We start from the raw sequence: 14,147 nt of genomic DNA on the forward strand, positions 1-14,147 counted from the left end.
GCACAATGATTATGAGTCTTGATAAGTTACAAGCTTTCAGTAGAGACCTCGCATGCTACCCTTTATGGATAACTATCATTAAACCAGTGTGCTAGGTGTAGTGAGTTTGTTAAGTCTGAGACAAGAGTTGCTTGTAAGGAACAGTGACCCCTTTCCCAGTTGGCTGTGTGACATCCCCCTTCCAATCTGTCTCTCCCCTCCCACCCCACCGACTCCCAGTCTCCCTCCCTGGACTCCTCATCCAATCTCTGCCTCCCGCCACCTTTCCGGCTCCTTGTTCCAGTCCCACTCTTCCCCCCAGCCCCTCATCCAGTCTGTGTCCTCCTCCCCTGTTTTCCTCACTGGCTCCCAGTATTCCTCCCTCCTACTCCAAATCTCCTTGGCCAACCAGTGCCAGTCTCCCTTCCCCAGCTTCCAGTTCCAGTCTTCTTGGCCAGACAGACCCAGTCTCAGCAGATGCCTTGTCCAAGTCTACTCCTTTCCCTTCTCCTCTAGCCTGCTTTTGTCCCCTAAGCATTCAGATCAGACAGGTTCCTCCTCCACGCTGTCTGAATGCCAGCAGGGGAGTTCTTGAGACAGGCTCCCTGCTCTGAGTTCCAATACCTGGCCCCACCCTAGCTGGGAGCAGCCAGTATAGGGCAAATCCTTTTCAGCAACTGTAGCCCTGGGTTGGAAAGTCCTCAGCTGCTCTGTGGGGATGGCCCACATGCAGTCTGTCACATGTGGGAGCTGAGAGAGACTCGAGCATACTCAGGGAGAACAGAATCCTCAGAGGTTTAGCTGCTTCTAGCAAGACTCCACTGAGCATATGTTACCTGCAGGCAGTGGTGAGCTGCAGCCGGTTCGCACCGGATCGCGCGAATCGGTTGTTAAATTTAGAAGCCCCTTTAGAACCGGTTGTTTCTGGAGGGACAACTAGTTCCAAAAGGGCTTTTAAATTTAAGAAAAGCTGTAGCAGCTCCCTGCCCTTCCCCCAGCCCCAGCTCACCTCACTCCGCCTCCTCTTCAGAAGCTCCTCCGGCTTCTCCTCCCCCTCCCAGGCTTCCCTCGAATCAGCTGTTCGCGCGGGAAGCCTGGGAGGGCTGAGAAGAAAGCAGCGGCTTCCACCAGGTGAGCTTGAGCTGGGGTGGGGAGCGGGGGCGCCAGCGCCAGCGGGAGGAGGGATCCAGGCGCTGCGCCCCCCGGCGAGGTCGCGGCCGGACCCTGGGGCTGGGCGGCGCGGCTCCTGCTTCCCGGGTCCAGCTGTGACCTCGCTGGGCAGCGCGGAGTGGCTCCTGCCCTGGGTCCGGGTCCAGCTGGGCGGCGCGGCTCCTGCCTGCCCGGCCCCCGGGTCCGGGTCCAGCCGGGCGGCGCGGCTCCTGCCTGCCCGGCCCCCGGGCCCGGGTCCGGGTCCTGCCGGGCGGCGCGGCTCCTGCCTGCCCGGCCCGCAGGTCCCGGGTCCAGCCGGGCGGCGCGCTCCTGCCTGCCCGGCCCCCGGTCCGGGTCCAGCCGGCGCGGCTCCTGCCTGCCCGCCCCGGTCCGGTCCAGCCGGCGCGGCTCCTGCCTGCCCGGCCCCGGGTCCGGGTCCAGCCGGCGGCGCGGCTCCTGCCTGCCCGCCCCGGGTCCGGGTCCCGCCGGGCGGCGCGGCTCCTGCCTGCCCGGCCCCGGTCCGGTCTGGGTCCAGCCGGCGCGGCTCCTGCCTGCCCGGCCCCGGTCCGGGTCTGGGTCCAGCCGGGCGGGCGGCTCCTGCCCGCCCGCCCCGGTCCGGGTCCGGTCCAGCCGGGCGGCGCGGCTCCTGCCTGCCTGCCCCGGTCCGGGTCCAGCCGGGCGGCGCGGCTCCTGCCTGCCCGGCCCCGGTCCGGTCCAGCCGGGCGGCGCGGCTCCTGCCTGTCCGGCCCCCGGGTCCGGGTCCAGCCGGGCGGCGCGGCTCCTGCCTGCCCGGCCACCGGCTCCGGGTCCAGCCGGGCGGTGCGGCTCCTGCCTGCCCGGCTCCAGGGTCCGGGTCCAGCCGGGCGGCGCAGCTCCTGCCAGCCCGGCCCCCGGGTCCGGGTCTGGGGGTCCAGCCGGGCGGCGCGGCTCCTGCCCGCCCGGCCCTGGGTCCGGCCGTGCGGCGTGGCTCCTGCCCGGCCCCCCGGGTCCAGCCCGGCGGCTCCGGTCCCAGCCCCAGCCCAGCTGAGCCCCCATCTCCAGGCAGGACGGTAAGGGAACAGGGAGGGCGTGTTGGAAGAGGGCAGGGGAGTTTTGGGGGTGGATTAGTGTGGGAGCGGTCAGAGGGCAGGGAACAGGGGGATTGAACGGGGGCAAGGGTAGCGGGGGGGAGGCAGTCAGAAAGGAGCAGGGGTTGGATGGGGTGCGGGGCAGTCAGGGGTAGGGATTCCAAGGACAGTCAGGGGACAGAGAGAAGGGGTGGTTGGATGGGGTAGTGGTCCTGGGGTGCCATCAGGAATCAGAGAAGGGGTTGGATGGGGTGGCAAGGGGCAGTCAGGGGACAGGGAAGGGGGTGGATAGGGCACGGGTCCCGGGGTGGGGGCTGTCAAGGAACATGGGGGGGGGTTGGATGGGGCAGGAGTCGGGGGGGCATGACCCCTCATGGGGTGAGGAGGAGGGAACCGGTTGTTAGCATTTTGGCAGCTCATCACTGCCTGCAGGTGTTTTCCAGAGGCTTATAACTAGGCCAAATTTGGGTGGTTATTTGCTGGGATGGCGAAAGGCATGTTCTGGACATGAGGATGGCACCCCTCTCTCCCCCTGGAGATGGTAAAGGTTTCCAACAAAACGATTGCATTCACCTTCTTAACATGGGCAAAACAACTTATGTTTTCCCTAATCTTCTTTGAAATAGCTGAACCATTTTTGCTGAAACTTTAAAATAATAATAATGAATAATTCAGCTTGAGCAGACACCTGGAATGGAAAACTTCAGCCTGAAAGGTTCCTTTTGGCAAAGCTATAAACAGTGAAAAACAGGATCTTGCAATGAGAATTGTCAGATGACCCAGCTGCTCCTATAATCAATTTCCTGTTACTCTGCATTCTCACATGATTAAATATTTGTATAAACATTATGGGCAAGAACTTTAGCCGCCATTAAGTGAGTATAGCTCCACTGATGTTAGTGAAGCTATATGTTCATTATATGCCCAGCTGCTCAGCTCATATATATATATAATTTACTAATATATAAGGACTGATTCTCCTCTCCTGTCTCTCAAGTGGCTTTTAAACCAATGTAACTCCATTTATGTCAAGGGAATTAATCCTGATTTATGATGATAGAGAAAGTGAGGGGAGAATTTTACATATACTGTCTCACCCATGTGTTTGAACATGGCAAAATTTTCAAATCTTTTAACACCATGTGAGTCTCTCATCTAATGTTTTAGCAACTATTACAGTCACAAAACTACCAGCTTGTGGCCAGGATTTCTGTTTATTCTTTGTAATAAAAAATAAAGTTCCCTCTGTTTCAATCTCTTTGTGTTTGTTCAGCACATAAGGCAGTGCAGCCCTAATCCTGCTTGGGATCCTTGAATGTTAATGCAATGCAAATAATCATTAATAATAATGCAGAGGTTATTCATATAGTAAGGAAAAAAGGTGATTTTTCTCATATTTTGGATTCATATGTCCCATGGGCCTGCCTTCAGGATAGTGGCACACTGATGGAGGAAGTCACACATATTTAAAATAGCAAAAGATAAGTTTTAGGGGAAGGCTGTGAGCTGTTGATGTTTGCTTCAGCTAAATTAGGACCATATAGTTTAGCCAATTATTGAATGAAGATGGAGATCAAAGCACAAACTTTGGCTTCCTCTGATACACCAGAGATTTTTGGTGGTTAATCCTAGCTTTGTTCTCTACATCGTAAAGTCTACAGGTATAACTTCAATCAGAAATAATATTGTCATGTGCAGAGTACATCTATTCTATATAAGATACTCTCTGGTTCCGTGGTTTGCACCTTTTCTGAAAGATCCCTAATGTTCTGTGCTATTGTGGTTTGCAGATTTTGCATCCTGACCATACACTAATGCACAAACGTAAGGCTTCTGGCAATAGTAGTTACTTTCCGATCCCAAACCTGATTCTGACTAGACCAAGGGCACTGTCTGTCACAGGAGGCCTGATGCTTTCCCCACTTCTAATCACGTTTTTTTAAATGTGCTGTTAGTGGAGGAAGTTTAATTTTTATTTAATGAAGTTTTATTGTGAGGCTAAGATTTGAGTCCAAATATAAACGGACTATTGAAGGCTCACTTCCTCCAGCAGTGGTACTAGCACAATTGTGTTTATCTTGCAGAGACATTTGTTATCCTACATTGAAGAAGCAGCATGTGGGAGCTGTTAAATGGTACACAGTTAGTGCCAGAGTAGTAACTGGCAACACAGACAAGATACTGCTGGTGATATGTGATCATCCCATATTGTAGTTTGGCATATTTTTAATTGAAAAACCCTTTGGATAGGATTGGCAGGTACATAAGTAACTCCAGTTTGGGATTCACTTGTGCTGATTTCTAGGTGGAAATATTGGCTAACAAATTATGCGAAGTGAATTATACAATATAGTGATGTCCTGAATGTTTATTCCATCTATGAGCTTGTTGTGATGGTTGGTGTATAACTCATGTTACCATGTCCTGTGTTCTGCCAGGTGCCTATGACAGATTCCTGCCTTACATTCTCATGGGAAGCCTGACTGTGCTGATAGGGATCCTTACCCTGTTTCTCCCAGAAAGCTATGGAAATCCTCTCCCTGAGACCTTTGACCAGATGCTAAGAGTAAAAGGGTAAGTGGATTTCATTTACTCCATAGATCTGAAACGTACAGCCATAACCAGTTCAATGTCATCTCCTCATTACACTAAACAAATGAGTATTTTACAGGTCTGTTCCAATAGACCAGGGGTTCTCAAACTTCATTGCACTACAACCCCCTTCTGACAACAAAACTTACTACATGACCCCAGGAGGGAGGACCGAAGCCCCACTGCCCCAGGCTGGGGGGTGAGGAAGCTGAATCCCAAGGGCGTCAGCCCCAGGGAGGGGGCCTGTAACCTGAGTCCCGCTGCCCAGGGCTGAAGCTCTCAGAATTCAGCTTTGGCCCCGGGGTGGTGGGGCTCGGGCTTTGGCCTCAGGCCCCAGCAAGTCTAAGCCAGCCCTGGCAACCCCATTAAAAAGGGGTGGCGACCGACTTTGGGGTCCCAACCCAGAGTTTGAGAACCACTGCAATAGACCAAACCTTTCAGAAGTGGCCTCTGATTTTTAGTGCCTGGCTTGATACACATTGGGACTGATCTTTCAGACTTGCTGAGCACCCGTGACTCCCAACTGAAGTCCATGTGGGTGCTCAGACTTTTTGGAAACAAGACCAACAGTGTTTTGAGATAAGCACCCAGACGTCAGAGTCCTCTCTTGAAATGTTATCCTGAATGGCTCCAGTACTCACATTAGAGGTCTTCACTGTTATTAGAGGGCTCAGTAAACAGAGTGTTTAACAGACCAACATTTCTCTTGTATGTTGGGGGCAGCACGGCCCAGTGGATTGAACTCAAAGCCAGGAATGCCTGAGCTGTGGTGTTAGTATTTATTATAGAAGCACAACCAGTGTGTCAGGCGCTACACAACAGCCGTTCTCAGCCAGGGGTCCAGGCCCACTGAGGGGCTGCGAGCAGGTTTTAGGGGGTCTGCCAAAATAAACCAGAGAGTAGGGCTGGTGTTAGACTCACTGGGGCCTGGGGCTGAAGCTGAAGCTTGAACAACGTAGATTTGCAGGCCTGCTGTGGCATGGGCCCCGGGCAGTTGCCCTGCTTGCTACCCCCTAATGCCAGTCCTGGGTTTTAATCCACTGGAAATGCAGAAAGAGGAGTTGTGGAACAGGTGGTCTGTGGAGTTTTTATAGCATGTTCGGGGGGGCCTCCCGGTGAACAAGACACGGGTAAACGTGGTCCCGCACTGGGGCACTTTCATCTTAAATAGATGGACAACCCAGAATGTCCCAGGAGGACTGTTTTGTCTTGGATCATTTTTTTAAGATAGGTGGATATCAGCATTTTTTTTTTTTTTTAATTGACGAAGTCTGTTTTGAGGCAGGATTTGGAATAAGAGGTTGGGAGCAGGATACATTGGATCAGGAGGGAGCCTCAGGCATGTTCCAACTGCTACCACTGAATTGTTTTGCATCATCTAGGGCAAATCGCACTTCTCTGGGTGTCTTTCCCTTCATCTTTAAAATAGGGATAATATTTTCATCCCTCACAAGGATGCTGTATTAATTAGACTATGTGAGGTAGCACACAATCATGTGTAGAGAACATTGCAAAGTTTTTGTATTTTCCCTTCAAGTATATAGAAAGGCTGTTCATTTAATAGGATTGTTCTTGTTTCATTTAAATAGCGTGTTGTCCTTTGAATAGAAAGGGATTGGGCTCTACTATGAAAACAGGATTTCAGAGTTCATAGTTCTTTTCTTTTGGTGGATAAAGAGCTGCTGGTATAATCTGAGACAGATTACCCCCCACTCCCGCCCCTGACGCTCCTTCCTGTAGCGGTAAAGAACATGCAATGCTCACTTGCTACACTGGATGCTGCTGTTTGGGTCACCCTGTACAAACATGTCCACTGAAATCTTATGCATGCACGCACATGCGTAGAGATGCCATGTGCCAAATCTGCAGTTGGTTCTAACGTTTGTCATAACCGTTTTACGGGGATGGTTTGTGATTAAAATAAGGTAGTTACAGAATGTTATTCTGTAACCGTTTTCCCATCAGACCATTAAGTACTACCCTAACCTACTGCGCATGTGATCGTAATGCATGTGCAGAGCTGCCCATGTACTGGGCATTCTGTTCTCAGAACTCCTAGCATTCCAATGAGACACCGACACTTAATATAGTGCTCTGCAGCAGCAGGTGCCAGTGGGGATGGGGAGAAGGGGCTGCGTGGTGAGGCAACGTACCTATCCCTGAAAAGAGATGTAGTATTGTACTTCGTGTATTGTGGCTTGTGTGTTAAATGACTGTACTTGTGCATATTGCAGTTGTAACACTGTAAGAGGCAAATCCTGTCTTCCTGGATGCCCTGGATGCATGTAATTCTGCTGTGTGGGGTGAAGGTAGGGGAAAACTGATGAGCCTGGACAGATATAAGCGTCTTGTGCTCCACTGAGGGTTTTCCAATATGCTGCAGCTGAGGGGACATCTGAGGTGAGCCCAACTATGCCTATGTGCTGGCCATTTTCTTTCTACCTTCTTCCATCACCAGGGCAAGAGTGGGCACTTGCCTTTGGGGACTGTGGTAGCCATAGTGCAACTCCCCTACCACATAGCCAGGTTATTCTGGCTCAGCACTGTGGGCAGATTTGCACTTAAGAGCAATAACTATTTGGAGAAGGCTGGAACTGCCTATAAAAGGCTATCCATGATGTACATAAGGGTCTGTACTTCTCAGGGTAAGAGGCACTCCTGAGGAAATGCCTGCTGCTCCTTGTCACTGTTAGGGGTTTCCTAGGTGTTTGATCAGTGGTTTGTAAGTTCTTAAATTGATAAAACTTTAACTGCAACTATTGGGCACAGCTGAAATTTTGCCACAAGCCTCATGCACACACTTCCTAAACACATGCTCTTGGTGTGGGTGGATGAAATGATCTCCATTGGACCAACGAGTATTGACACGCAGTCTCGCAAACGTTGTTCATTTTATCATCTCTTCAGTCCAGAAGAGCGTTCCTTCTAGAGCATCACATCCCAGTGTAATGGGCTTTTCTGCAGTTTTATATTGGAAGATGTTTTCAGTGATGCAGCTCGGTTATTTTAGCGGTTTTGCTTGGGAGTGGAATGTCTCTTGTCTGGTTCCTATGAAATGTTCTGTAGCCCTCAAATCTCACTCATTTTCAGATTCAGAAACAGACAACGCACCAACCATGTAAGGAGTTCAAAGGAGATTGAAGACTCCAAGACTCAGATAACAGCGCTATGACTAGGCTCTGCATCTCCTGATGGGCTGGAAAAAGAACAAGTACTGCTCAATGCATTTCCTACCAGAAAAAAACCTGGGGTCAAAACGACTGGTGCCACATAGTGATGAACCTGCAATCTCCAGTACTATTGTACTAAATATAGTGCTGTGAAGATGCCATCTACTTCCATAGGATTCCCCATAATTTATCCTCAGTGACCTGATTTTCAGAGGTTTCAATCAGCTGTAGCTTCTGTTTAAGTAGGAAACTCTGAGTGCTCAGCACCCTCTGAAAATCAGGTTATAAGAGAGCATTAGGAGCAGTCACAGCACTGACTCAATGGAATCTTGCACTCAAAAGCTGCTTAAACGTGAACTGAATACCAAAGTAAAAAATTAGTTCAAGATTCTAACGCCGGTATTTTCAAATGAGAACTATTTCAAAGTCTTAATGCTTAAATGAACATTAAAAAAAAAAAGTTAGAACAATATTAGATGAAGAGTCAAATGACAGCGCTGCTTACAGTGCAATACACTTTATACTTATGCTGTTAGTTCCTGCACTACAGGATTTCGAACAAATACTGTGCTAGAAGAAAACAGTGTTATAATGCTTTCTTAGCAAAAAGATATTTTCGTTGCTTATGTACTTTCTGGCCAAATGAAATCTGTCTCGCCTGCCGGATTGACGATGGCTAATCATTATTCAGAAGGTGACATTCCCCTACTGTGCACAGGACGAGCAAAAGGAGTATGCACCAGTTAAGCCTCAGTCTGAAAGCTTAAGGGGGATTTGAGTGCTGTGTTTGTCTTGTGCTGGCCCTTGGCATAGGAGTGAATTTCACCTTAGTAAGTTTAAACAAAGAGAAACTTCATAACCTCTCACCTACTTAAATTGTGTAATACTGGCATGCACTGCCATCTGGGCTTCATGAAACTTTTTTGCTTTCATGTGGAAGCCAGTTGTGGCCAAGATACAAGTGCAACACAGCACATCAGTAATGGTAGAGCGACAGTCATTTATGAAACTGAATCTATCAGGCTAAGGTATTCAAACAGAAATTAAATTGAAGTGCATCAGACTATTTGTTTCAGGCTTAAAGACTCTGGCTTTGAAAATCAAACCTTTCTTTTGCATAAATGGTTTTGCCATATTGATAATGTAGTGCAAGGCAGCCATTGTCCTAGGCCAAGGTTCTGTTCCATTGCTGCTATCTCATCTCTTTTCAGATAGAGTTTTCTTCAGAAGGCATTTGCAATATTTAAAGATTTGATATAGCTGATTTTTTTTTAATATAGAGGAAATTCCCTTTGGTCTAACATGTAGAATAACTGTTTAGATTACTTCAGTTACCATTTTCATCAAACCCTTGATATTAGCATGGGATAGAGCTGTTTACATGAGATTTGGGATTGGGCTTGGTATACTGTGGCCATATTTTTATGAAGATACTTTCTATAAAAAAGGCGATACTTATTCTCTTTTATGTGATCAGAGACTTGGATATTTCTGAAACCAATTGAAATATTTTTATACTCTTGTAACTTTTTAGGATCACAGAAAACTTAATTTTGCATGTTTTTAATTAAAATAAAAAACAAGTTTGTCTATGTTTTTGACAACTTGTGTTTATCAGTCCATTTCCCAGGCCTGTAGCACTGATGCATCTCATATAGTTTAAGTATTAGCAGCTTTATTTTTAATGAGACTCTTTTTGACATGAGGGGACTGTATTCAGAAGATTGTGAAACTGTTATAACAAGGACTTTAAATTGTGTCTAAACCTAGCAAAAAAAGGAGTTACTTCACCTGATGGAGCATTTGCAAGAAGGCTTTCAGTCTTCCGAGAAATCTCTCCCAGGTATGAACAGTGATGTCTGAAGACATCCCTCTATGGAGGGATCAAGAGGGGCAAAAAGTCCAGTTTCTGGCACTATTATTATTTTATTTATTTCTTCTAAAATGGTAACGCCTCCCTAAGAGAATTGCATAGGCTTAAAATGCTGCTGGACATGTTTTAACATACACTTGGTTTCGCCTAGCACTGCAGTCCTCATGATAAGTTGTCTGCCTGTCAAATACAGCTTTGATTATAACATTTTTCAGATAAGTTATAAGTTGGGGCTCAATATGGGAGCTGTATATTTATGAGCAGTCAGGGTACCACCTGTAAAGCAGTGCTTTGGGGTTGGGGAAGGAGAGGACTATTCCCATTGATTTTGCTGGGAGTTGTATTATTCCTCATGTGCCTTGATAATCGCATATACCCTGCTGTGTCTGTATAATCTATCCTCAGCAAGATCTGAAGCTGGCTTATTGGAACTGCTGAAGTATAGACGAAAATGTGGCAGTTGCCATTAGCTTGTTTTTCTTTATTATAATAAAAATGTGCACTGACCTATTATATAACCTATTTTATCTGTGGACTATAACTGAAAAGAGTGAAGTCTCCTATGTGTTTAAAACTTTGTGAAAGGAAGTCTCTTTCTTTAAGACATTGACTAAATTATGTTTCAGTAACTGACTATCATAGTTATGAATCTGTTTGAATAGGCTCATAAGGTGTGTGTGTGTGTGGGGGGGAAATGCAAGTGAAATCTAATCTGCAAGCGGGTGGGAAAAGTTTTTGTTAAAGCTAGAAGTTCATTTCACGTTCTTCTTGCACCAGGTTGGGCTTGGTGAATGTACTTTAACAATAGAGCCCCAAGAGAGAGCCACTGCTATGGGCAAAGAAGGATTGTTTTGGTCTTAAAAGCCTGTGGTATTTGCAGACTTCTTTAAAAGTTCACAGAACTCTAGTGACTGATGTCTGAGCCTAGAACTCCTCATTGCAAATTGTTAAATGCTCTCCAAGTCTTAAAAGGACGCTGTCTAGACCAGGGGTTCTCAACCTTTTTCTTTCTGAGGCCTCCCCAACATGCTATAAAAACTCCACAGCCCGCTTGTTCCACAACAACTCTTTCTGCATTTCCAGTAGATCAGGGGTTCTCAAACTGGGGGTTGGGACCCCTCAGGGGGTCGCGAGGTTATTACATGGGGTGTCGTGAGCTGTCAGCCTCGACCCCAAAACCTATTTGGCCTCCAGCATTTATAATGCTATTAAATATATTTAAAGTGTTTTACTTTATAATGGGGGCGGGGGGAAGTCGCACTCAGAGGCTTCCTATGTGAAAGGAGTCACCAGCACAAAAGTTTGAGAATCACTGCAGTAGATTAAAAGCCAGGGCTGGCATTAGGGGGTAGCAGTCAGGGCAATTGCCAGGGGCCCCACGCCAGAGGGGACCCGCAAAGCTAAGTTGTTCGGGCTTCAGCTTCAGCCCCAGGTCCCAGTGAGTCTAACACCGGCCCTACTATCTGGTTTATTTTGGCAGACTCCCTAAAACCTGCCTGCGGTCCCCCAGTGGGCCTCGGACCCCTGGTTGAGAAGCATTGGTCTAGATAAAGCCCTTTTTGGAAGGATGACTGGAGAGTGGCTTTACTTTGTCTTATTCTTCAGACTGCAGCGAGGAGCGGCTTCCTTTTCACTACTGATGGATTCTTAATTGGAATGTTATTAGAGTTTGAGCAGATATGTTTAACTCACTTGGGGCCCAACATTTAAACTTCGTAAGACAGTTTTACCAAAAATACTCCCTACCTGAGACCACTAGATACACTGTATGAAAACAGTTTAGTTTTTTAAACATATGCCCTCTGCAGTGTTTGCAATTCAAACATTAAAACACAGAACCTGAAAATGAAACTGACTAAAGAAAAATGTTGCGTACTGCACTGACATTCATTATCCAAAGTGAGACGAATGTAGGAAGTAAACAAACAACAGAAATAGTGGAAAGTAAATTAGATTCTTTTAAAAAATTGGAAGAGTTTTAAAATCCAGAATGGTAAAATATAAGGAAATATATTTAAAATATAACTTAAGTGGACAGTAACCATATATATGTGTGACATTCCTTGGAAATGGGGGGGTGTAGACAGGTCGAGAAGTCATTTAACATTTAATTAGCATGGAATAAGTGTGTGTGTCGGGGGAGAGAGAATGGGAAGTGGGAGCGCTACTGTAAGCTCTTCCAGAATGGAGAACTATCAAGGTAGGGCAGTCTTTTGGCCTAATAACAGTGATAGTGTTCTTTTAAGGTTACGGACTCTTAAGGCCCCAATCCTGCAAGCTAATCGGTGTAGGTGCACTCCTGTGCTAACACAGCGCCCCTTTGAAGTCAATGGGACTCTGCTTGGGTGCAAAGCCTCTGTCTACATGGATCCATTTGTAGGGTCAGAGGCATCCTTCCATGAAATTTTAAAATACACATTCTGAAACACTAAGTTCTCATGTCCATTTAATTTCCTTTGCGGTAATTAAGTGTAAACAGGTGTTCCCCAAGCTGAGAATGTTCTAAAGAGAAAGTTTAATATTCAGTGTAATTGTTTGGTACTGATCGGTTTTCATTTTCTTTTTGGGGACGGGGTAAGAGGGGTCTTCTAATAATTAGTTGCCTATGGTGCTTGATGAGACACACATAAGTTGTATCTAATGTTTGTGGGACTATAGTTTGTTTATATGTGGCATTTTTTGGGTCTCCTAATGCTTTGTATCTGTCATAAAGTCTGGAAAATAAAATCTTATTGGCAACAAGCATCAGTGAATGTGGTTTTTACTATGAATTAACTTCTGCTAGGGCCAAATACAAGCATCTGGTTACTCCAGATTTTTAAAAAAAACTGAACAAATATTCCAAAGTCATTATTAACGAATCACTGTTGCCGTCAAACCTTTTCCAGGTTCTCTGAGCAGAAGGCACTCACTGAAACGGTGAACCTGATTGGGGAATATGGGCAGAAGAGCCAGGGCCCAGGGGCTTCAAAATGAAATGAAAACAAAAAATGAAACAATAAAGAAAATAGGGGGAGTAGATGGCTCTAGTGTGAAATTCAAATTATTCTGTAAGCTTCGGAATTGTGACCTTATTCTGAGGGCAGGGTTTTTTTGTTTTTTTTTTGCTGGCATACATGATATATATTCACTTTCCATGGAAACAGATCTTGAGGGAAAGCACCTCCAAAAAGGACTATCAATCTTTATCATTTTCCTGTGCCAACAAGACCTGGTGCCTTCAAGGAGATGCTGACAAACTGCAGATTTAACCCCGTCCAGGCTGTCGAGTTGTTCCCTTATGCATTTCTAAGCTATTTACTATCCCACGTAGCTTTTTCTGAGGATAATTCACCCTCTCTGTGCCCAAATTGATTGATTGATGTCAGTGGCATGAAGATTAATCCTTCATGGCGGAGGAGAAAAGGGCAGCACAGTTCAGATTCCATGCTACTAAAACGTCCTCACGCCCCAGCTGCTTATGTTTTCATACCTTACTAATCTAACTGCCCGTACTCAAGTGTTAAATTGCCCCTCCACCCCCGTGGATGTGGAAGCTTGTCACTTGGTACTTGATGGAATATTTAAATCTTGATAGCTAAATTGTCCAGCTGGAAAGCAATTTGTGCTCTGATAGATGAATGATTTTAATAGAAAACAGCCAAAACAAAGTGGTTTACTACACAATATTAATTTTAACAATCTATCAAATATAAGCAATTCACTGCTCAATGATTTGACTTAGTGGGGTATTTCCCATTGAAGGAAGCATAGATTAGTGCTTGAAACAAAAGACTGGGAACTAGGCAATTTGGTGATAGTCCTATATGTGACATGGCTTGCTGCGTGACTTTGAGCACATTAGCTAATCTCTCTGCCTCATTTCCCCATCTCAAGTGTGACTACATACTTCACTATTGAATAGGCTTTGTGGCTTAATTTATTTTGAATAATATTTTTAAACTGCAGATGTCCTAGGATAGAAGTGCAAAGTCTTATTATTGCTCCCAAAGAGGAAGGCTTTTCAATTTTTAGTGGATAGGAGTTTCCTATAGTTAGGTTTTATAATGGTACTGACCAAAGTTCAGAACTCTTATCACAACAAGGTTAACCATTGTGACGTAAATACTGTTGTTAAAAAAGTTGCTGTTGCTTTGAGTATGCGTCAGTGTGGGTCCCACTGTCCTCGCACATATGCCTCATGCACATGACCAGAAATCTTGGAGTAGCAGTGCCCATCAGGACCATGCACACACTCTGGCTTCCTTGGGCTTCTGTACAAGGGCATAAAGGGCAGAGTGGCTGCTACCCTGCCTCAGTTCCCTTAACTGCCCATAG

The 14,147-nt window shown here is 46.4% G+C and overlaps 1 protein-coding gene across 2 annotated transcripts in view; it reads left to right on the forward strand.

Moving 5' to 3' along the window:
- Window positions 1-11,022, forward strand: part of SLC22A4 (solute carrier family 22 member 4) — a 58,790-nt gene extending 47,768 nt beyond the window's left edge. For both annotated transcript variants that reach the window (XM_039483882.1, XM_039483883.1), the window contains 2 exons: window positions 4,634-4,769; window positions 7,878-11,022. In XM_039483882.1, the coding sequence (XP_039339816.1) occupies window positions 4,634-4,769; window positions 7,878-7,959 (218 nt within the window). In that variant the 3' untranslated portion in view covers window positions 7,960-11,022. The remainder of the gene's footprint in view (window positions 1-4,633; window positions 4,770-7,877) is intronic.
- The last annotated feature ends 3,125 nt before the right edge of the window (window positions 11,023-14,147 follow it).

The sequence above is a fragment of the Mauremys reevesii genome, linkage group 8, assembly GCF_016161935.1.
Source record: "Mauremys reevesii isolate NIE-2019 linkage group 8, ASM1616193v1, whole genome shotgun sequence".
In the NCBI taxonomy this organism is placed as follows: Eukaryota; Metazoa; Chordata; order Testudines; family Geoemydidae; genus Mauremys; species Mauremys reevesii.